Source organism: Engystomops pustulosus, chromosome 4 (genome assembly GCF_040894005.1).
Source record: "Engystomops pustulosus chromosome 4, aEngPut4.maternal, whole genome shotgun sequence".
Classification (NCBI taxonomy): Eukaryota; Metazoa; Chordata; class Amphibia; order Anura; family Leptodactylidae; genus Engystomops; species Engystomops pustulosus.
Window position 1 is genome coordinate 152,049,825 of NC_092414.1, and position 25,373 is coordinate 152,075,197.

The window sequence follows — 25,373 nt, forward strand, 5'->3', positions numbered from 1 at the left end:
TGCAAGGTAATCCCCCTGCAAAGGTTCTCCAAACTTCCACTGCTTGCTAGACTATGTGCAAGTCAATGCTCCTCAGCCTGGCCAGGGAATGTTGAGGTGTTGGGGGGAGCCCACATCACACTCTGTAGCATTGAATGTGTTAACAGAAGGGAAGTCCTATTGACTGCTGATGTGACTCAATAGGCTTGTGTTGAGTGGCTTATGTAAATAGAGGTTTGTAATTTTATCATCATAGGATGAACCAGCCCCCCTGCTTCTCCCCCTATGTCCAATAAGAAAAGACCCAGCTTGACACCTGCCTATATACAGAGGAAAGGAGCAAATATCCAGAACACTCATCTTTTCTCCACCACAAACAAATATTAGGTCAGTTGAAAAGATCCAGAGTGAGGAAGAGGGGGTTAACCAAAAGCCTCATTTACCAGCATCCAGCAATGACTTCCAGCAAAATAGAGATGCCTGGAGAAGTGAAGACAGACCCTGCAGCTCTGATGGCCTCTTTACATCTTCTGCCTTCGCCTACCACAAACCTGGAGGTCAAGCACACCAAGGTAAGGAGACCTTCTGCTGGGTCACTTGAGAAAAGTGTCTGGATCTTCTCCACTACACACAGGCACAGCTGCAGATAGGATCTGAACCTTGCTGACTGCATTCTTCTGTGCAGCTGGGTCACATACAACTTTACTGGGCAACCCTAGAAAGTTACCTGTAACTTGATCCTTCCTTTCAGATGCATTTATTTCCTTAATGACATTTCTGTTATTCATAATTATACTGGGAGCTTAATGCTTTCTAGTAACAGAACTTTTACCATGTAATGTCCAATCTATTCCCCCTGCTCTTCAGATCTGTAGTAACTCTGAAGATGATATATGATCTAACCCCAGAAAACTTATCTATAATGTATCTGTCTATTACAGTGTCTATGCTCAATTGATGGTATATACGTTTTCTCCAGTATGTATCAACTTATTTTATGGCAATATCTATTCATTTTCTGTTCTGTGAATTTTTCTGTTTAGTGATCTAACTCTACAATCTACTTTTTATGACTCTCCAATATACTTTGTAAAAAAAGAGAAACCCGCAGCTGATTAGGAAATGGTATTTTTAGGTCCTTCAAACCCTGATTCTTTCAATATTATCACAAGGTAACAAAATCAGAGAGACACTAATAAACCCATATTTATACTCAGGGCAAGTGCACACATTGCATATTAGGTGCAGAATATATAATGTAGCTTTATATAAAGGCATAACTTTCCTCTGTGATCACATCATTTTCTGTCATTGGATGGTAACTGATGTGTATGTATGATAAATATTGTTGTTCTTTTATTTGCAATTCAGATCCTCTATATTGCATCATTGTCTTTGATTTATATCCAGGGGTATCTCCTGCTGTTGTAAAACCACAAATCCCAGCATGCTGTGAAATTCTGACCCTTTAAAGGGATGCCAAGACTAGTTGTGTAACCGTGAAGGAGCCACAAGTACCAGCATACTTTGGAAGTCTCAGACTTCTGTGGCATTCTGGGATTTGTAGTTTTACAAGAACTGTAGAGGCATAGGCTGCAGAGAAGTGCATTACATAATTTATTGAGTAGAACATGTATGAGGAGTAAACCCAAAGTAACTTTCAATCTCGAAGCATATGTGCTAGGTCTAAATTTTCTGACCGGGGAACAGAGTTAGATGCTTATGCTAAGTTTTCATTGATACCTTTTGATACTCTAAGCTATAGAGCATTACATGTTGAAGAATCTTTATTTGAACCATGGAGGTGATATTGTATTATTCAAGTCATGCTTTAATCCATACAGCCTCCAATGTCCTGAGAAGTCACCTGATCTGATCATCCGTTCTAGGGACATGAAAACATATTTCATCAAAATAATAAAGCCTGAAAGCACCAATAACACATTAAAGAGATTAGACTAAAATGTTTTTTGGTCAAAATGGGCGCTTTCAATATTGTTACTTACAAAATAAGATATCAACATAACAAATATTTGCCCTTATTATGGTAAAAACATTGGGTGATGCCTCCAATTATAACTTAAACTGAATGCTAGTATTGTGACATGTTATATGTAAAACATACTTTATAGGGTGTAAGCTCATATATAGCTGAACTGTCCTATACTATGATAATAGAGATTGGCACTACAGGCGGTTCCCTACTTAAGAACACCCGACTTACAGACGACCCCTAGTTACAAACGGACCTCTGGATTTTGGTAGTTTACTCTACAGTGATCAGTTATCACAGGTGTCTGTAATTAAACTTTATTGTTAATCCTGATTCTTATGATCGAACATTTTTAAAATACAATTGTCACAGAGACCAAAAAAAATTTTGGCTGGGGTTACCATTATAAAATATTCAGTTCCGACTTGCACACAAACTCAGTTTAAGAACAAACCTACAGAACCTATCCTGTTTGTAACCTGGGGACTGCCTGTATAGAACTTTTCAATCTGTAGAGAAAACCCCCCTATAATACATGTGAATATGTTTGTTTGCAGGTGAATTATTCTGTCCCGTTACACAGCGAGTAGTTAACACTTCATAGGGGCTTGATTAGCCTGTGTTTTTGTTTTTAAATTTTTTGCTTTTAATTTTGCAATTACACCCATCCAGCAGTACATATGTTCTTGCATGAATGACCAAATCTACAGTAACAATACCATCAAATATAAATCACTCCTTGAAATAATTTTTTTTTTCTATAAGAAGGTTAATATTGTACTGAACTAAAATTGAAATATAAAGCCCTAGATAGGGGATTTAATTATATTTACATTTTTATTAAAGAAAATATTTTTTAAAATATTAAATAGGTCTTCAAAAAGTATATTTAATAAATTATATAAAATTAGAAAATTGTGCCTGGCAAGGTGCCAATTGCTCCAAGATATTAAGAAAATAATTTTATGTAATTTCTGCACTGTTCAGCTTGCTTCTCAGAAGACAGAATGGTCTATAGGGACTGCAGAAGCTTGAACTCTAAATAGCGGTATTTGGCCTTTTGGTGAATTTACACTTTGATTTATTGTTGGAATTGGCAACACATATAGTACAAGATAACTGCCTAGGATTACATTAAATTGACCTTCACAAATGGATATTTATTGGTGCACTTTAAAGAATGCTGTGTGGCTGTAATTAATACGGCCATTCATGCCCCTACATGCTGATAGGCATTTCTACCATCTGGGTGAAAAATGTCCCAGATTATTGCTACAATGGTGGTTTTAACTCTTCAGCAATTATGTGTCTTTGTGTTTGCAACACTGAACATAATTCTGTCACATAAACAGCAGGGGGATCAGCTTGGGTTTTATCTGTGATTCCGCTGATTCTCCAGTTTTGTATAAGAAAGTAGTAGATGAGTTGGCCTAAGCTAGAAGTTCTGTTTCAGGAATCGCAATAGAATATTACCATAAAAAATAGGTTGATATAGAATGTATTGTCCCATGCTAAAGCTAATGCAACTTTATAGTCTGGTTCCTGCAGCATGTGCATGGATTTTAGAAGACTATACATTCAGATAAATGGAACCATTTAAGAAATTACTTGCAACAAAACTCTTGCCCTTAAGAGTCTCATTTTAGATGGCTGTTATCCTGAATATGCTACAGTGCATAGCTGCAAATAATCGTCTAGTACAGACAAAGATTCTCCTCCATTTGTCAGTTCATGCAAACTTGGTAGGGCGCCAGAGCTTAGGCATGTTTTCAATTAAGATGGTTATTTGTGCAGCTTAGTTTAATGTAAATTAATCTGTACTTAATTTAGATACTTCTACAAAGAATAACAAACTTATAAAATAATACTGCGTATGATTAAGTGTTAGCGCTATTATACCCCTCTATTTTTATTGCTATCTGATGGTTTATATGATATGCAACTTGCATATAATTCCCTGGTTGTCAAGTAGAACCTTAGCAGACAACATTGGAAAAACAGTCCAAAATATTAATACAGAACAAAGTATCTAGAAAATCCTTGCCTCTGAGTCCCACAAAACTAAAGGCTCAAAATGATATGTTTCCAAAAAACTAAAGTGTGTGACCAGATTAACTTGTGACTTCACATGCTACAATATTTAGCAAAAAGAAAGTGACTTGAACTCCATTTACTTAAATATATTATGAAATGGATATAAAGTGCTGGAGACTTTAAAAACCACGGTTTATTTGTTGGAATGAAAGACGTACATGTAGACATACAGATTTATACATTAGTATAACGCTGTTATATTTTGTATTTAATATTTGACACCAGGCTCATCTCCTTAACACAAAGCTTGGTATACAAAATGGATAGTGTTTGTTAACCTTTCAAGCTCCTACACATCCTTACCTGCTCGGCTTATCCAAGGGAAGTAAACCAATGCCAGAAACCCCAGAAAAGACTTTCACTCAAAGACCAAGGCATTGGGCATTTGTAAATGAAACCCAAAAAATCTGCCACTGTGGAGTAGAAAAGCCCCCATACACATTAGATGGTCTACTAGTCCCAACCAGATCATGATTAGTTCAGGGGATGTACAGGCGGTCCCCTACTTAAGAACACTCGACTTACATACGACCCCTAGTTACAAACGGACCACTGGATATTGGTAATTTATTGTACTTTAGTCCTAGGCTACAATAAACTGCTATAACAGTTATCACAGGTGTCTGTAATGAAGCTTTATTGTTAATCTTGATTCTTATGACAACTTAACATTTTAAAATCCAATTGTCACAGAGACCAAAAACGTTCTGGCTGGGATTACAATGATAAAATATACAGTTCCGACTTGCATACAAATTCAACTTAAGAACAAACCTACAGACCCTATCTTGTATGTAACCTGGGGACTGCCTGTATTGTTTTCTACTCTAAATTATCATGGAATGAGGCCTAGACAATTCTTCTTCAAATTGAGAATGTAATAATATTCAAAGCACTTGGATATCTTTTTTCCTTAACTTTTTCTGTGATCCCTTTTTTTTTTTTTTTTGCTCCAAACTTGGCTTTGTATATTACACAGCAAAACTGTTGGCCAGTACACTCACTAAGCATTGTTTTACCACTTGGTTTACATACTGTAGCACAGTAACAAAGCATTGCTTCTAACTTCTTCCTCTACGAAGGCTGTGTAAAAGTTTGATTAAACAATCAATCAGATCCCAATCCAAGCGTACTAAAACATTTGTGTGTTGTACTTGTTATTCAAATGTTTGCCCCCTGTGGCTAAGAAAACAAACAGTAGGGACCTCCCCCTGTTTTTGTGTGATGGTGTCTGCAAATTGCACCAAATGTCTTCCAAATTATCCTTCTTGAACCATCTCTATTCCATTCAAGCAATGAATCTCTCCAAATGTCTTTTATGATTCGCTTGATATGAACCCTCTGGTTAAATCCCCACTTTCTTCGAAAGTTTTATGTTAATTTAAAGTTGGAACCTTATTTAACTTGAGAGAAAACTAAAGCTTATAGGGTTGTTGTAAACTTAACTAATGGTTATACCTGCTGCTCCAGGAAGAGGTGTGAAACGCTGATAATTTACTTATCACTTCCTTCTAGCCTTTTACCACAACATGAATGCTCATCTACTGTAAATGCCCATAGTTCTATGGTGGACTCTTAACAAAGGGATGATAACAGATCACATCATAAACCAGTTGTGTAACATCGGCAGACAAAATGAAATGGTCAGATGCCACTTTTGTTATTTTACCCTGTTTGGGTTAAAAAGTACATTACAAATAGGTGACACTTAACTCACTTCCTCACTCTTCCGCTTTCTCCTGCTGGTACTCCATGTTTGGAATTAATTCACAATTAAAATTTAAGAACCATTCACTATGTATTTAATTTGGAAGATGTAGCTAAAAGATGTATGCATACAACTATTTTTTTTATCTATGCCCAGGGGTATCTGAGCCCTGCTCATTTGGTCAATGGCGACTTCCATCTGACAAGCTATTTGTTTGCAGACCACACTTTGACTGAATATTATTTGTGATCATGTCCTCGTGGTTTGTCTCGCTGATGTGGAAGGTCATGGCTTTTTAACTTCCTTTTCCACCATAATTACTGAATATAATAGAGTATCAGCCGAAGTACTTATTTTTGCCACATGACTAGGATGAAAAATGCAGCAACTACTCTAATAAAATGTCAAGTAGCAGTCTCCCCTCATCAATGAAAAGTCCAGTAGTGCCTCTTTCCTGGCAGTACGGGCAGAGGCACGTCTATGATCTCTATGCCCAGTGCATGTGGTCAGAGAGCGTGGACGTGTCTCTGCGCGCTCTGCTTGAAAGTCGGAAGATGCAGAGGGTGAACACCGGAGGCGAGTACAACATTATATATATTAAAAAACTAAGCTTATATTTCAGTATATATGGTAGTGCAATAATGCAACACAGCATGAATAACAAAACTTTGAGAATATTATAAGATGTTCAAATTTGACTATAGAGGCCATTCCCTCCCCATTCCTCCCTTTACCAGCCATAAGCTAAGCATGTATTTAGAAATCATCAATTTATCTGCGTCCTGAGTAATGTAACAATTTCCCAAAGATTCTTATAATATCAGCAAATGAGAAGCATGTGTTTTTATTTAGCAATGGGTTGGTTGATGCTCGCTCACAGGTGCCTACTATCTACATGTGCAGCAATGAATTTTATATTCCTCGTAAACTGAATACAGTTCCTTTTCATAAAAAATCTGTTTCAGGCGGGCAAACAGTTATAATTAGTAATCGCAGTCTTTTTGCAGGACGACATCCTTGTAATAGTTAATTGTTTAAGACAAGGTTTACGTATGCCTTTTTACATCCGGTCATGCATTTATTTATCCAATTTTCTTTTGTTTGCTGTGGAATATTTTTTAGGGGATCCCATCATTATCTAGTAATCCTGAGGGTAGGATCCCACAATGCAAAGTACAGAATTGCATCCAAATGCCAGGGGCAGTATAAAGGAGTTCCTTTCCCCACAGACCTACTGTAGCATGGGCTACATAGTAACTGTTCCTTCAAGGATGGCACATGTCAATAGACTCCAACTAGTCTAGTGGCCCCAGTGCTGATCTCTATCTATCTGAACTTATTTACTGTTTTATATTCAATTTCCCAAATTTTGTTTGCCAAAAAATCCTCGTAGTAAACCAAGATTAAACTGCAAATAACAACGTTTGTTGCGAAGCTGTGGGGGGAGGGGCATTAATGGTCTACAAATGTGTGCAACCATCTATTGACTTGTAAACTATGAAACCCATATGTTGGTGAGGATTTTAGATACATGCACCCACCTGAAACTTGTGTCTGTATTCTTTGGGGGAATGCCTCAACTCTAACGCAAGCCTTAAACAGGACAGTGGGTGCAGCATGTTGTAGTCTTTGCATTAGCCAAGCATTCAAGGGTTTCATGACAGAAGTTGTAGCCTGTTCCCTAATAAAGTATAATTTGTATTTTTATATCCATTGTAAATATTAATTTAAAAAAAGTTAGACATGTTTAAGGAAATCAGAGAATCCCTAAGAAATTTTAAGTTCAGCTAAAAAGGTGGAAATTGGTAGTAATGTGCACCTGGGGAGGTTTCCTATAAATCATAACATCACAGAACAATATCAAATGAAGACTGTAAATCATCATTGTTCCTATGGCACATCATTTTACAACTGCTTTTAAAAGAAGGAAATTGGATCTTACATTGCCACCACCTGTTGATATGTGTTTTAAATGAATGGTGTATGTGGCCTACACTGAAAGTTTTATGTGAGGTGTTCACTGATTTAAATTATGACCGATGCATGGGGGAGTTTTAATGGCTTGTTTTTTACCTTTTGTCTAATTTGCTTTTGCTATGCCTAAGCTATCTGGGGATGGTTCTCTTAAGAAAATGCCCTCTGCACCTCCCGGAGACCTGCCGTAGTTAATCAATTACTTTAATTTTTCTTTAAATATGTGTACTTATTGCTGAATTAAGCTGTAAAAACACCAGACCTGATTTATGGCAAAAAGTCGGCCTTAATTAACGCTGAATCCAGGGGAATGGCAATAGTGGATGGCTTTTGCTATTGAATTTGAACAATGGCCTCTCGGGGTTCTGTGTAGTGATTTACATGGAAACAAGCCCTGCCTCACTGAGGGTTTCATTTCTTTGTCCTGCAGGCCTCAGTGATGGCTCTATATACTCTCCAGATCGGATGATTTCATGTCATAGTTTATCTGATTTACACACTGCCCTTAGACCACACGCTATAAATTAGAAAGTGTGGCGGTGGGGAAACTAATTTAAGCTTTGCAGGGATTCCTTGTGTTTTCTTGCAATGTGTCATCACTTGTCCACTACATGGCATTTTTATGAAGTGACCATAATGAAAGTCAGATTAAATGCACAGGGTATGTACATTTAATCGACAACCGTCAGCCTTTGCATAGCTGGAAGAGTTCTATAGATGTATATAAAAGCCCCAAGTGAATGCAAATTTATTGCAAAAAAGAATGTGGGCTTGGTGGTATGGATGTGTGCAGGCTGGTACAACCTGACACAGAACACTTAAGACTTTCATAAGTGAGTTATTTAAGTGTAAGGTTTTTTTTTTTCGCTTGTAAATCCAGCAGCTGGTGCTTTTCAAGACTTGAAACTGTTCCAGGATCTTAGCTGAAGGTACTTTACACACACTGGAGTAAATGGTCGGAATTTTACAGCCAATTTAAATGTGATCAACTTGTGTTCATAATCAGAAAATAATGTGACTTGCTTGTGCTTAGGAACGGCAGAACAGTAGCATCTTGAATTTCGACAGAGGACTCCAATGTGATATCAGAGTGCTTTATTAAGGGGGCTGGGAGTATAGTTTGGAGAAATGGTGGCACAACATTAATTATACATATCTCATATTTATGAACTAAACTTGGTGAATAAAATATCTTGCTTTGAAGAGGAACAATGAACTGGAGCACAAATGGCCAGGTTAAAAATGTAGGGCACCTTCAGAAGCTGCAATTCCTGTGCATGAAGGGTAGAATAGTTTTTAGCAGGATTTTTCCATAGAAAGCAGACTGTTTTTGTTGTGCTCTACATAATAAATTGTATATCTTTTGATAGATTTTTATAAACAATGAATGGCAAAGTTCAGAAAGTGGGAAGGTGTTTCCAGTATACAATCCAGCTACTGGGGAGCAGATATGTGAAGTCCAAGAGGCTGAGAAGGTAACCATTTCATTCCATAATTTATAAGTAGTGTTTGTAGTAAAAATGAATTCCATCTAGCTCATCTTGATATTTTGTTGGCTTTTCCAAAAAGCATCTTTAACTTTCTGGTGTTCTCTTTTGAAGGCTGACGTGGACAAAGCAGTGAGAGCAGCCCGTCTAGCCTTTTCCTGGGGCTCTGTATGGAGAAGAATGGATGCATCAGAAAGAGGCAGACTCTTGGATAAACTGGCTGATTTGGTTGAACGGGATAGAGCTACCCTTGCCGTAAGTAACTAAAGATTACCATTAATACAGTCTGTAACTGTACCCGGAACAGGAGCTTAATAGACCCAATAATAACATATGTGCTCCTTTTATATTGTGAGATAAGTAAGGACTTGGTGTTGCCAGATCTTCGTGCAGTTGTTAAATCCTCATGTTCTACAGTTGGATATGGTACCCATAATAATTACCAGATGTTCTTTATTGCTGTGAATATGAAGCATATCTGGTTTGATAAAAATGCTGTGTCTAAATAACTTCTGATTTCTTTCTAAACTAGATTTTTTTTGTAGACTGTGAACACCATGTATATGAATATATAGAGCAGGTTTGTCTCGAATACTATGTCTAGTGCATGCTCATTAAAATGAGCGATGGCTGTGGATTCATAAGACCACAAGCGTTTGTATTTAATAATTTCAAGTATATGAAGCGTTTCTATGCTTGTGCCAAGTAGCACTCCTCTGCTATGCCACTTGCTACTGTAACACTCCATTTCAAACCAAACAATTTTGTAAGGGTATGTAACCGCAGAACTAACATCGTTTTTGGAATAACTTCATATAAAACAAGGTGTCAGGTTTTAATTTTTGACTCCAAAATTTGCTCATTAATTTAAGGAGCTCATTTAGTATGGTACAGTTTCCAGTAAGTGTTATTTTTCTAACTTTTATTGCCTGACACAGAAGTCTGATGTATTTCAGCATTATAATCACTGGCTTATATTTTTCCTTTTTATATAAGAAATGTTAATGTTCCCATTTTGCTTTTCAGACCCTTGAATCCCTAAACAGTGGCAAGCCCTTTCTGCAGTCCTTTTATGTGGATCTCCAAGGCGTGATTAAGACTTTACGGTACTATGCTGGCTGGGCAGACAAAATACATGGCATGACCATACCAGCAGGTAGGTTTTGGCTTCTTTTACGTCTATTTCTTTGATATTTCAAAGAGGCATATCACTGCTCAGATACTGGCAAGTCCTGGGATGGATGGGTCGTGACTCACTCTCCCAACAATGATATTCCTTGGTAGGGGTATCTGTCTATTAGCCATAAGTGAGGCCCCTGATGAATCTGCTTGAGTGACAGAGGAAATGTTCTGTTGACAGCAACCTAGGATTATTTAATGAGGGTAAGCTGTGGCAGTCCTTGTAAGAACTGGAATTATGAGGGACCTGGTGTTGACTATAGGCTCAATATTGAGACCTTGGACCGAGGCCATGGTCTGAAATACTCTAGCGGCTATCATATGAGATCATGAGATCTATCATATTATTTTGTTTGCAGGTTTGCTCTGGTTTTTTTTTTTTTTTTTTTTTTTTTTTTTTTTTATAGATCCAGTCATTTAAAGCCATCCCTCTGTGTACCCACCACTGACATTATGAACCCTACTTATGGTATATGTGTATAATTTTTGACACAAAAGTATACACTGAGTTGTTGTATTAGATATCGCAGTAAATGTTTGTTTTGGCTATTCTAGTTGTATTGGAACAAGCTCGATTTTAGTGATTTGTAGTAAAAGTATGTGTTTTTTTTTTTCTCCCATTGCTTGGAGCATTTTGACCTTCATGGTTTAGACCTATGTGGATATAGGTTATGAGATATTTCATTGTCTTTCAACATATTATTTTGTTGCTAATCATTTGCCACAAAAGTGGCTTAACTCAGTTGCTGGTTGGTTGAGTGGGACAAGAAACTTGTTGGTGAACCTGTCCAGCAGTGTTGCAACAGGAGCAAATTTTTTTTTTTTTTATTCCCACCAGACTGCCCTTTTATGGTTGGTATATGCCAGATACCCAAATTAATTGTGGTGTTACAAATCACTTTTTCTGTGCTCTGTTTTAGATGGTGACTACTTGACATTCACAAGACATGAACCTATCGGAGTGTGTGGACAGATTATTCCAGTGAGTATCAACAGGTTTCATTATCATTGTGTGGCATTACTGACACTCAACATGAGTCACCGCTCTGTGTGTTTTAATTTTGGATGGGGGGGGGGGATTTAACAATGTGACTTGCTAAGCCATGTTTTCTAATGGCTAAGTTAAATGGAAAGTATTCGGTTATTTTGCTACCAAAAAGGAAAAGTTAGAGCGATATCCAACTATCCCTGTATGTGCCTATACAAAAAGAATTTTATTGATAATAATTTCATTTTTTGTTCTGGAAATATTTTTTTGTGATGTGGTTGAGGTTTCACTCTTCTACATTATTTTATATTTTTTCTTATAAAATGAGAGATTGGTAATGCAATTACCCTAACCAATATAATCAGAAACATTCCATGTTCTAGTGTATGTGAATTACTATAGCATGAAACCAGTGGAAAGTTTAAATACAATACATTTCTCCTTGTTACACACCCATGGAAAATTCTTGTGGCAGGCACACTATATGGTTATAATATCAAAGGGGGTTTGCCCACTGGCTTTCCTGTAAATGCTATCTTTCATCACGTTTGTTTGATGTCACAGTGTATGGAGCTTTAAGGGTCCTTACTTATCTGTAGAGGTGGTCAGAACCAACATTCAATCTGCAAGTGTCCTACTTCAAATCTTATCCTTCTGTAACTAATAAGCCAGTGATCCAGAGCAGTAGTTAAAGCAATTCCTTAGCTTACATAGCTGTACTCTAATGTTAGTCTCCTACAGCTACATATAACTTTAGGTAGATTGAGCAGTGATGTACAAGAGCAAATGGAAATGGGGTTAAAGTCTTCCAACGTGTACTATATAGGTGAATGTAGAGGTCCAAAGTCATCTATCCTAGTCGTCGGTCCTCCATTTTTACAGCTAATGGCCAACAATGGATAGGTGCTAAATAAAGTAATTTATGAGGGCCAACAAATAAATCATATATATTTTTTTTTTTTGAGTGATGAGCATTTAAAAAGAAATGTAGCTGACCGATTTCAGATCTTTTTAGGCCAATGTTATTAGTTAGAAAATGGCATATACACACAGTAAGATAACTTGACATATGGATACAACAGAATATTTTAACAGATTAAACAAACAAAATTTTGTATTTTATTTCTGTAGGGTATCAAACATAAGTGTAGTGAACACAGGCATTTTCTATTTGAGATGGAATTTTTAATAAATTATTATTTTAATGGTTTTCTTTCTGAATTATTGTAGAATTTTGGTTCTGTGATAAACTGCACCTCCCCTTTTTCGCATTGCTTAAGATTCATAAAAAGAGGAAAAAATTGATTGTCTCTTGTAGTGGAACTTTCCTCTTCTGATGTTTGCATGGAAGATTGCACCGGCGCTTTGCTGTGGGAACACTGTAGTTATAAAGCCAGCTGAACAGACGCCCCTTACTGGTCTCTACATGGGAGCCCTCATCAAGGAGGTAAAATGAGGCACTATTAACATTCTGCTTTTTGCAGATACTTAAATTTAACAACTTTAAATTTAACTTTATGCTAAGTATCTTCACACACAATTTATATTTTATTTTCTAGGCTGGGTTTCCACCAGGAGTTGTTAATATTTTGCCGGGATATGGTCCAACTGCAGGCGCAGCAATAACTTCTCACCCTGGCATAGATAAAGTTGCATTCACTGGCTCTACACAGGTATGTATGTTTTCTATGAATTGTGGGTAAATTTCCTGGATATAGAATATGCATAAATTAGTAGATTACATGAAAATTTTGCGGTCTGACATGTCTCCTACATTGTAAAAACAAAAAAGAAAAGTTATGTTTACCACCTCTGTAGCTTCCGTTCTTTATTTTTATTTTTTTCCTGCTCCGCTGTCCTTCAGTGCCATGCTCCTGTTTGTTTACAGAAGCTGGCGCTGCTGTCTGACTACTACCCCTTGCCTGATACAGCATGAGATTCAATGCTGTTTCAGACACGTGGCAATGAACAGATGGGTGTAAACAGTGGCATAGAACACTGGGGGAGTTTATAAGCATAACGTGTGTGTGTGTGTATATATATATATATATTATAAAACCTCTTGAAATGGGTATTGAATGTATTCCTATTTTGTATAATGTCTGAAAATGGTCAACTGTTATTCATGACCAAAGTTCTCAGCAGAAATTCAAATTTGCAAGAGCCTAAAAATTGTAGGTTCCAAATACTGGCCATTGAAAAAGTTGCCGGTATTATATAGGGTTCAAGGCAGGTGGCCAATGTGGATGGGAGAATTGATTCTTAAAGCTTCTGGTTCCCAATGCATAATCTGTAACAGTTCAGAAAAGTGATTAATATAGGGTTAAATTCAATGACATATGTTTTAGTTTCTGAAAGCGTAAAATAATAAGTACTTAACAATCAAAGAATGTCATACTTTTAAAATTAAGCTTTTACCAATTCTAAAACAAGCTTTCTTATGGGAAGTGGCAAGCAACACAAACATGAGAAGGGGGTATCTTAAGATTTTAAGTAATAGCAGATGGATCTTTTTATATCGTGCCGGACTGACATAAACTGTTCCATATTCCAGATTTCCGGCAGCAGTGGTCAACATTATCACATCTTAAATACACCAGAGCAATAATAATTTGTAAACATAGGGATTTACATTCAATTAATGAAGAAAATGCTTCCAGGAAAGAAATGCACTGCCCTCCCCATCATGACAGTTTTATACCCTTATGGAGAGACTGTCACATTAAAACAGCTTGTAAATTCCAGAATTGGCAATTCCTTTGAGAGTTGGTACTATTGCTTAGTACACTAATGGCAAATCTAATTGAATTGGAATGAATTCTGCTTAAACATCTTAAATATTTTAAAGTTTCTATAACTTATTTTAACTCCCCCCAATTTATTTATATTCAGATTTGAGTTTTTAAACCTAGTGCCAAGTGGTTGAAAAATAAAAATTGTCCTTTATAAATTATCTGTTTGTAAACCTGTTTGGCTGGCAGTTTTCATGTTCGTTAGTACAGGGTTAAGTGTTTTATTTTGACAACTACACTTTTTTTTTTTTTTTGTATCTTTCTCTACAGTCAGCTTTCTAGACTTGGGCTATATCTCCTTTTTTCTGATCTCCATTTATTCTCATAGGGCTCTATGTTGGTTTAGTTTTGGCTGTTTTATGATCTATTTAACAAAAAAGTCAGTAACCTGCCACTACTTTATATTCCTACAAAAATAATCAGATAATGCTTGAAGTTTCAACACTAGCTCTTCAACAGATGTCACCAAATTGATTTTGGTCTAGTTAGAATTTTCTCTCCATGCCTTATGAATCCAGGCCAGCCGGCACCCCTCCTCCCAGCCATGTACTCACCTGAGTTACTGACTGGACGAGCACATGTTCATGTGCATGAAGCCAATTACCTCTTTCAAATGTGTACATTTCCTAGGCTGCAAATAAGAGTCCTGAAGTCCCTTGTTTGCAGCCTTCATGCCACTGGAGTCTGAGCTCTGCTCACTCATCGATGACTGGAGAAAAGACTGCCCAAGCCTCAAACTTGGTCTGAGTTGTTTTTTTTTTCCTTGGGCAGCCTTCTTGTACGCAGGGCCATGGAAAACATGACCATGTGTGTGAACACATTAAATGGCAAGAAAAATGTGTTGACCACAAAAACTGAGGCTAGCATAGATTCCACAAAAAATGTTCATGTTCAAGAGTACAATGAGAGTTAGATGGCATTGTCGCTTAAAGCAGACTGTAAATAAAAAAAAGTCTTCTATTCTGCATTTTTTTTTTTTTTTTTAAGAGAACTTGCTGGTTAGCCATGAAAAAATGTGTGGACACTTATTAAAACCAAGTTTTATGTTCTGTTATATTTGGCAATTCATTTTTATTTATACAAACTATGATCTCAACTTTGCTCAAAAGATACAAGTAGAGCCATCAAAGCCACACTACAAGCGTATTGCAAGTGCTTAATGCCAAACAAATGTTTGTAGCAAACAGCTGTGTTACCACTGATTCTCATACACTCTGCAGGATTCCCTCTTCGGTGAGATTAATGTTATGTATGGCATATACAGACCATCAGATCTTTGTCTAAATAATGAGTTTTTAATTTAGTTGTGCAATGTTTTTGAAAACCAATGAGCCAAGGATCTAGAACATTAGTTGTGTCCTTCTATCTAAACATTGCTACTTTAAGTGGATTTATTATAGCAGATTCTAATATGTCTTGGTCTGTAAAACATATGCACAAGCAATGTCATTAAACCATTAAATCTGGCCTGACTTGTGTATCTTAAGCCAGACATAAACAGGGTTTGGATGTCCAGATTTTTGGGATCACTTTTTGAAGAGCTGCAGATACCTTAAATGTACCCCAGACTTTTCTTTATGAAGGTTTTTCTTTTGGGTTTGTTTTATGTAGATCTGTTCAAACCCTCCGAAACTTCATTACATGCAGACATTTAATATACTTCTGTATTTTACCTTAGCTTAAATTGTTTAGTATTAAGTTGCCATAAAATTTCTGAAGTTGCCATAAATCTATTCTTTATTAAGGTGGGTAAAGGGGGAAAAATTGAATAAAATCCAGGATATCATAGATTTTCCTAAACAATTTAACTTTCATATTATTGGCTTGGAAAGTGCAGTTCTATGTACAATTACACATTAATCTTTTGTACAAGGCTGGATGTAAGATTTGTATATCCAGGTGAAACCTCATATACTCCATTCATTTCTACAGTTTGATGTAAAGCAGAAAAACTCAGTTGAAAAACAGTTGCTAGTGATGTATGCTGTGGATTAAATTCTATATATTACCAGAGCAGGTCTAAAATACTAACTCCAAAGTAACTTGCATAATGTGTTTGTGTGTATAAATTTTATTTTATCCCACAATAGAGTTTCTTCTATCAAGCTTGCTTCTTGCCTCTTTGGCATAAACCAGACCTAACCTAGAACTAACGTGCTGAGTCCATTAGTTATAGGTTTAGTATGGTAAATCCTATACGGAGTGAGTTTGAAATACTCTCATGGGTAGCCAACCTGAATTTGTTGTTCAAACTAGCTCTTAAGTTGTCCTTACAGGTGAATGTTGGTCAAATCTACCCATTGATGGGACAGCTGACCATCGGATGCAGTAGTTTTCAGACCACCCCTCCTCCCTTCCCTCAAACTCTTTTATGGAAATGGGGGTGGGGAGGGCTTGGGCATGTTGAATTTTATATATGAAATCATTTTGAGAGCTGGAGTTATTTGAGGAAGTTTTATTTGGATTTAATCTTCCTGTTTTTTTGTTTTATCCTAGGTTGGAAAGTTGATTCAAGAAGCCTCTGGGAAAAGCAATCTTAAAAGAGTAACTCTTGAATTGGGCGGGAAAAGTCCTAACATCATATTTGCAGATGCTGATTGTAAGTCTGTTAATTAAACTAGTATTTAAATATGAATTAAGAAAATTGATAGTGTGAATGAAAGTAGCAACCAATTGTGTGGAGTGGCCTCTTATCGAGGGTAATCCTTCATTCTACTAATCTGTGATTTTACTTAGTCATCTTGCAGAGAAATTTTCTCTAGAACAGCAAAGCCTACACATTTTTAGGCTTGATGGTCACCTTGAAAATAACTGTATTTTAATTACCTTTTTTAAAAAAAAAAAAAATATATATATATATATTAACATGGAAAATATTTAAAAAAACTTAAAACATGGGTAATTTACAAATGACCTGTTTCATTTTACTATTTCTTGCAGTGGACTATGCTGTGGAACAGGCACACCAAGGGGTCTTCTTCAATCAAGGACAATGTTGTACTGCGGGCTCAAGGACATTTGTGGAAGACTCTATTTATGATGAGTTTGTTCGAAGGAGTGTTGAGCGTGCGAAGAGAAGAATAGTTGGAAGCCCTTTTGATCCAACTACAGAACAAGGCCCACAGGTACTGTATTATAAATGTAGCATATTGGATAACCCTAGAAGTGTTGATTCATTCTCTTAATGTACACGTTTTACAAGTCAAGGATACAGGTAAATAAAGGGCCAATACAAGTAGTAAAGTAACAATTTGAAAAGTGAATATATTGTAGATGGTGCATATTTTATTTAATTCCTATATCATGGTTGTTTTTTCTATTAACAGACTGACAAGAAACAATACAATAAAATTCTGGATATGATTCAGAGTGGTGTTGCCGAAGGTGCAAAACTAGAATGTGGTGGCAAACCTCTAGGACGGAAAGGCTTCTTTATTGAGCCAACTGTTTTTTCTAATGTGACAGATGACATGAGGATTGCAAAAGAGGAGGTAAGATCTTTGCACATTGCTTCCTATATAATGCAGCTTTTCCTTCTTGTAGTATTGTAGATACAGAGTAGTCTCATAGAATCTGGTGAAAAAACATGTGCTCTCAGCATCATTGCACCTGGTTTTGTGAACTGAAGATAAAATATGTAGTGGTGAAAAACAACCATGTTATTATAATGCAGTTTTGGTCTACCATTTATTGGTGGTGCTTTAGGCTTACAATGTGGTACATCGGATATTAAGCACTGTTTTTGGTAAAGAAAAATTTGTCTAAAAATGTAAAGAGAATTTTAATATTTTATTTGTTTCTGGACTGTATGTGCTAAATGATTAGCTCAGTTTGTAGGTGCATTTAAATACACATTATACAGTGTGTGTGACAGTAATCTTAGATCATGTGTTGTGTTGGTTGTGGTTGTTGTTTTTATAGTATGACCTTATTTCTGTCTTGCAGATATTTGGACCAGTACAACAAATACTAAGGTTTAAAACCATGGAAGAGGTTATAGAGAGAGCAAACAATTCTGACTTTGGGCTTGTTGCAGCTGTATTTACAAATGATATAAACAAGGCCCTTACAGTGTCATCAGCAATGCAAGCTGGAACTGTGTGGTAAGGAAATTCCTGCCTCATTTGAGTTTTGTCGATAACCCCTTTAACACTGCACAAAGTTCTATAAGACCCCACACAACAATTTTTGTTGATTTAAACAACTTTTTTTTTTTTTTTTGCTACACATGGTATGACCGTATGCATAATAATTAGGTTACTATTGAAGTATTTGGAAATGGCCTGCAACCACTCATTAACCTGCATTTGCTTTGTCCTATGTTATCCGTTATTTGTAAAATAAAAAAAATGCTGGTATTTTCTACCTTCAGGCATTTTTGGAGAATGTAGAGTCACAGTTGGCTCTTCTAAGTTCCTGAATATATTTATTAGCAATGAATCCTAATTAAAGGACACATAACTTCAGTTTTCGGTTTTTAGAAGCCAACCGAATTAATGCAGTTTGTAGCCCAAGGAGCTTTTTAAGATCACTAAACCCTAAATTTTACAATTATTTTACAAATTCAATTGTTGCAATGAGCTTGCCCAGAAAGCTGACCCCAGAACTGCAGCTCGGCAGATCTGGTCTGGAACATGAGGAATTTTATATTAATCCCCACAGCAAGATGCCATTTAGTTTAATTTTACAGATTTTATCCTATACATACTTTAAATGCATTTACTTGCATAACTTATTTTTACCTTACTTTTTTACAGGATCAACTGCTACAATGCCTTAAATGCCCAAAGTCCATTTGGAGGATACAAAATGTCTGGAAATGGGAGAGAAATGTGAGTATTTCTTTATTCTCTACAGTTGATGTCTGTTGCAAACATGGTTACAGGGAAATGATTGGTGCAAGTGACTTTGCCATATACATTAGTCAGGGCTGGAGTAAAGTAAAGGCGACTGTCAATGCTGCGTAAAGAATAAGAAAGTGCATGTACATAAAATGGCACTTCTTTACCTGCAGTGTTAAAGGAATAGACCTCCACTGTCAAACTGCTACTGCAAACGCTTTGCTGGACCATTGATCAGCTGTAAGCCAATTTTCATTGGTATATTTGTTCTCTTATAGGGGAGAGTATGGATTACGGGAATACACAGAAGCAAAAACAGTGACCATAAAGATCCCTCAGAAGAATTCCTAAGAATGAATGACACCCGGCAACCTAGAAATCCGCAGATGATCATTGCTTGAAAGCATTTAAATTTTGGCAATTCTCAACCTCCATTTTGGTTCATATGGTGAATTGTTAAGATCTACTTGGACTTGGCTTTCTTGTTGGACGTTTCGTTTGCTGCCAGCTCTTAAGATGTATCCAGACCTCTACTCAGGAATAGAAAGCTAAAATCCGTAACCTATTTAAGAATTTTCTGTAGCTACCAACACAACAACCTGGAAAGAATTATTAATCTCTACGCAACACTTTTAAAAACAAGATTATGAATTTTATGTTTTTGTGCTGTTATTATCCTTGCCGTAGATTATACTGTGGTCTGCACATATTTAATACTGAGCAGAACATGCTTTTTCTTATTTGTTGTGGTACTGACTGTTTTCCAGCTCTTCTGACTTACAGGCTAATAGCTATATGCTGTAAACTCAGACTTGTATAGCTCATTTTATTTCACTTTTCCCTTACTACTGATAAGTATATTTGAGGCTGAAGACTGTATCCCACTTATAATAATTTTCTTGCAATCCAGCCAATGTTTTTAAATTGGATTTTAATTGTGAGGTTTTTATCACTGATGATGGCTCTAAAGAAGACAAGGCGAGGGAGGGAAAAAACATTCTTAAAGTAGTTCCTGTTCTTGATTACTATGAATGCTGTAATTTCAGCCTCGCCATCCTAAATGATATATTAAAGCTTCCATTACTGGCTTTATTGCCCAATAAAATGGACACTAGATAACATCAAGCAGATGTGTAGGGTTTTTTATTTTTCTTTTTGGACATTTTTAAATGTTTACATGAAATGGCTAATAAAATCTGGAAAAGTTCTGCTTTACATATGTCCATTTTATAGCCTTGTAGGAGTTCCTGAAGCTAGTATACATTTACATAGGCATCATACTGTATTTTAATGCTTTCTCTTCAGTGACACTGTTTTATAGGTTGGTGGGTAAAGATTGTGTCTGTATATATATATTAATTTGAAATTAGAGCAGGGTTCAATGTATTTGCCATTGTCGATTACATGGTAACTATTGTCTGCTTACATGCTGCATGTAGGTGTTTGTATATATATATCTATCTATATACTTGCTTGCATTTTCGGATTTACATCGCTATGCAACTTGTTATCCAGCAAAACACTAGCATGTGATGTAGTTGCTATAACTTCTTGTATATGTTTCCAAAGCAAAATGTCTAGACGAAGACCAAATGTCACATGATCCAGAAACTGTATATATGCTTAAGTTTTTGTAGGCAAGACTAGATCTATATGGAATTTTGATGAATAATGAATTGTGAGTGGTCTATGCAATTCCCTGCCAAATGGAATATTATCATATGGAATTCTAACTGGATATACTAATTATTTTTATTCATGACAATGATAACAATAAGTTAAATCAAAATTGCCAATAAATCTTTGTAGCTTGTCATACATTAGCGATGGTTGGCCTCGCATGACAGTGCTATAGAGTAAAATAACCACTGATTTAGCCTACATGTACTTGGCCATTGTTTTCAGATGTGAGCGAGCTGTATTTTCAGCGGCTAGCACACATCCCCGTTTACTTCTATGGGCTCATGTCCACCACCTTGTATAAGCCAGCTGCCCAATACGCAAAAGGCAGAGCAGATCCCATTCTTATCAGAGTTACAGCTAAAATCCTTAGTGTATGACCAGATTATGTGTTAAATTCCAAAACTAGCTGTTGGTATATAGAATATACAGTTCAAGTTGTGCACATGGAGTACATATAATACCCTTAGGTTCTCATTTATAGAGAATAAATCTCCTATTGCCATCAATTGATATCCTAGAGCTTTTGGTTGCCCTAATGGCCTCCTCAATTTTGACTGACAATGGGTTAATGTTTTTATCTCTACTGATGCAATAAGTTCTACAATTTGATTGACCAATGCCACAAAGATTGATATTTATAGGTTTGTTTTCATGTATAGAAATATAACAAACTCTTCTATATGAAAGCCGCGTAAGGCTAAATTAAAAATATCAACTTGCATGTTCTTGGCATCCTGTACATAAAGCTGTTTGAAAGTAAATGAATTGAATATTTTCTATTCTTTTTGTTTTCATTAAAATTTTGAGAAATGTGTAGACCTGGGTGTTTTTTGTTTTTTAACGCTTCAAGTGCTTGCCTGGCATATTTAATTTTAAAGTTTACTTCAAGTCTTGGGTATAAAATCTAAACTTTAGTTAGTTGGAAATTTTTCCAAAAATACGATATTTGTAGGAAGTATGATCCACATGGATAGAAAGCATGGGAATATTTTTGACTGTATAAATCTGTTTCCAGTCACATAGATCTAGAGAAAATCATTGGGTTACTGTGTCACATGGAGAGCTCAACAACACTTGTCTAGTGCAGTGCCAGATCCATCATTGTGATTATGAATCTGTTGCAGTTTAAGACTGTCAGGTTCAATTTTAGACCTGCTTTTAGTTGGTCTATACTGAGCACCACAATGTGGCACACCCTCCTAATATTTTGGCACATGGACTACTTTCCACCCAGAAAAGTCTTAATAAATATGTTGGAAGGCAATTTAGGGCGGATTCACATTTGGTGATGTTTTTTTTCACATAAGTGACTTTTCGATGAAGCCATTCTGGCTTATGGATATATAGATTTGGTTTTCTCTTCCCGATTTCAGTGTTTTTTTTTTTTTTTTTTTTTTTTGTTTTTTTTTCTGCTAATCCAATGTTGTCAGTTAATGCAAAAAGGACAGGTTAAAAAAAATGAGAACCTGTCCTTTTTGCATTAACTAACAACATTGGATTAGCAGAAAAAAACACATTTAAAGAAAAAAAATAATTAGGAGTGGAGAAAAATCGAAGTGTGAGAGCCCATTCAAAAGAATGGGGCACATTTACTTAACCGGTCCAGAGGATTTCCCAAAAGTGCATTGTCCGACGACAATTCAATAAGATTGTGGGCCTGATTTCCTGAATTTGTCGCTTCCGACAGAGTGCACCATCTTCCTCCCGGTTAAAGTTAAATCCTGTGGTTTGTCCGAATTGGTCGGCTCGTCCAACGGCCCACCCCCCCAATTTGTGTCGCATGAAAGCCAGCGCCACTGTGCCAAAATCAGATCACATGCACCAAAACCCCCTTCTAAATGCTTGTCCCATCGGCGCAAATTTACTCACCAAACCTGCACAGTTTTTGACAGACTTTATCAAGGATCCTTGAAGTGAATTAATAAAAGGTCAGTTAAATGTCTGCCACATGGAATACTTTTATAGTGCACAATGGAAAGTCCAGTTTTTGATGGAGCTCCCTGATGTCCTTTAAGTATAAAAATAACCACCAAACTGAGTAAACTCCGCCATCACATGTTACAAACTTACTGTTTTCTGCTAGAACTACATACACCATTAGATGGATTTCTAAAAAAAATATATTTTTCTTCTGTGCCACTAAAGCATTTTCCATCTTTAGATATTGAGCATTTCATAATAAATATTTTAGTTCTAAACTGTTGCCAGGAAATTAGTGGTGGCATAAAGTATATTCAGCACATTGTTAAAATGTTTGTTTAACCTTAAAGGAAAACCACTTTAATGGCATATTTTCTTTCCATGTTACGTCTAGATATGACCTTTTCCTATTTTCAATGTGATTTGAAGTATTTAAGCGTTCTTTTGCTTTGCTTTCGTCTTTGTTGTTTATTGGAGTTACATGGTTTTTCATTGTCTTTTAGCCAAAATACATTTTGTACATCTACAGCAGCAGGTGAAATTCTGGGAACTTGTATTTATGGGTCCATGATACAAATATGCTAAAACAGGCTGAACAACCTCATTCATGCCATAGGAAAGTGCACCCTATTTCTATACAGTGTTTTGTTTTTTAATGGTATTTGAACGGAGAATGGCAGCCTGAAGGTGCTGGCAGCTTTTCCAAATGTACTAGTCTAGGTTGACATAGGTGTTTGAAAGTAATAACCAAGTTTTGTCAATGCAAAAACTTAAACCACAACCTTTACAATTATAGTCCGTTCCACACTGTACATGACATAAACAAGAAGACTGACACAAAGCTAGTTTAGATTGAACTTTAGTCTCTCCTAGTACAATAAATACAGTATGTTAACCTGCAAACAGGCTGCGTCCTTAAGGGGTTAAGGCTCGCAACTTTTTTTTGAAATTTGACCAGTGTCTCTTCCTGTGGTAATAACTTTTGAACACTTTTACTTATCAAAGCAATTCTGAGATGGTGTTTTTTTTTTTTTTTTGTTTTTTTTCCCCCACATGTTGTACTTCATTTTAGTGGTAAATTTTGGCAGATAAGTTTTGCGTTTATTTACAAAAAAAAGAAAAAAAATGATGAATTTTTAGAAAAATTTGCCATTTTCGAAATTCAAAATCACTGCGTTTTCAGGCAGATAGATTTACCACCTAAATAACTTGCAGAATAACATTTCCCATTTTGTCTACTTTTCATTTTCATAATTTTTGAAATGTTTGGATAATTTATTTTGACGTCACGCGGCCTACAAATCGAATAGCGTTTTTCCGTATTTTCGGAATTGACTATTTTGGGGATAAATACTGTTTGAAATCAAATTTTACATATTTAACAACAAAACCCCCTATATAACCAACCCATTTTCAAATCTGCACCCCACAAACCCCAGAAACAGCATTTACAAAGATTGTTAACCCCTTGAGATCTTCATAGTAATTGAATCAAAATGGCGGTGAAATTTAGAATGGTCAAATTTTGTCGGTTATACGTTCATTTAGCCCTAAAATTTACACATATCCAAAAGATAAAAAGAGAAAACTCACCATAAAATTTGTTCTACAATTTCCCCTGAGTGCAGCGACCCCCCCACATGTGGACATTACTTTATGTGTTATGGGGGCACAGCGAGGCGCAGAAGGGAAGGAGCACCCTGCAGCTGCCAGGATTTTAGTTTTATGGTTGCCCCCTTTTGAAGGCTATAAAATGTTCGCTTTTCCGTTATTGGGGCCATGTGATGGCATTTTTTTTGTGGGACGAGATGCTTTTTCCAGTGTTACCATTTTGGGGTTGGTATCACCTATTGTTGAAAATTTTGGAACTTTTTTTTGAGGTCATGAGTAGAAAAGCATCAATTCTGTACTGGATTTTTTACTTTTTTTTTTTTTCGTGTTCACCGTATAGCCTAATAATCCTGTTATCTTTATTCTATGGGTCGATACAATTACGGGGATACCAGACATGAATATTTTTTCTTATGTTTTACTAAATTTGCCAAATAAAACCCTAATGTGGGGAAAAATCTATCATTTTTGCATTGCTGTCTTCCAAGTGGCATAACATTGTTACGTTTTTGGCTACAGAGCTGGTTGATGGCTTGTTTTTTGCGGGACATGTTGTTCTTTGCAACAATATCATTCTGGAGTACATATGTTTTGTTCACTTTTTATTGCATTTTTAGTGGGATATAATAGGTAAAAATCATAATTTTGGGTGGGTTTTTGACGCTTTTTGTTTTTTACGGCGTTCATCATATGGGTTCAATAGTTATTTAGTTTTATTCTACGGATTGTTACGGACGCGGTGATACTATATATGTGGGGTTTGTGTTATGATTTAGACTTTTTTGAGCGTTATATGTCTCTTTATATGTTTTGGGGCTTATGGGCATTTTTAGTGATTTATAAAGTAATTTTTTATTGAAAAACATTATTTTGTACATTTTTTTGTACATTTTTTTTTACATGATCCACCATGGGATATGAACAAGCAATCATCTGATTGCTTGTTCTTGATAATACTCTGCAATACTAATGTATTGCAGGGTATTATCAGTGCCAGCCTATGCAGATGCATAGGCTGACACTTTGCCTTTAAGATGACGTCACAGACGCCATCTTAAAGGTAAACCCTCCAGGCTTCTCTGGGGTCCCGATCGGACCCCAGAGGAGCCAAAACAGCGATCGCC

At 36.2% G+C, this 25,373-nt stretch overlaps 1 protein-coding gene across 1 annotated transcript; it reads left to right on the forward strand.

Moving 5' to 3' along the window:
- The first annotated feature begins 38 nt into the window (after positions 1-38).
- On the forward strand, positions 39-21,534 carry ALDH1A2 (aldehyde dehydrogenase 1 family member A2). Its single transcript, XM_072148123.1, has 13 exons — positions 39-551; positions 9,119-9,223; positions 9,350-9,490; positions 10,262-10,391; positions 11,335-11,396; positions 12,721-12,849; positions 12,962-13,075; positions 16,691-16,793; positions 17,135-17,319; positions 17,521-17,685; positions 18,140-18,297; positions 18,952-19,026; positions 19,314-21,534. Exons 1-13 carry the CDS (start codon positions 435-437, stop codon positions 19,384-19,386), a joined length of 1,557 nt encoding a protein of 518 aa, XP_072004224.1. The 5' UTR covers positions 39-434; the 3' UTR covers positions 19,387-21,534.
- Positions 21,535-25,373: the final 3,839 nt, after the last annotated feature.

Coding starts and splice junctions, on each gene's coding strand:
- ALDH1A2 (XM_072148123.1), top strand. CDS start 435: ATGACTTCCAGCAAAATAGAGATGCCTGGAGAAGTGAAGACAGACCCT. Junction 11,397..12,720: donor TGTGTGGACAGATTATTCCA/GTGAGTATCAAC, acceptor TGTCTCTTGTAG/TGGAACTTTCCTCTTCTGAT. Junction 13,076..16,690: donor CATTCACTGGCTCTACACAG/GTATGTATGTTT, acceptor GTTTTATCCTAG/GTTGGAAAGTTGATTCAAGA.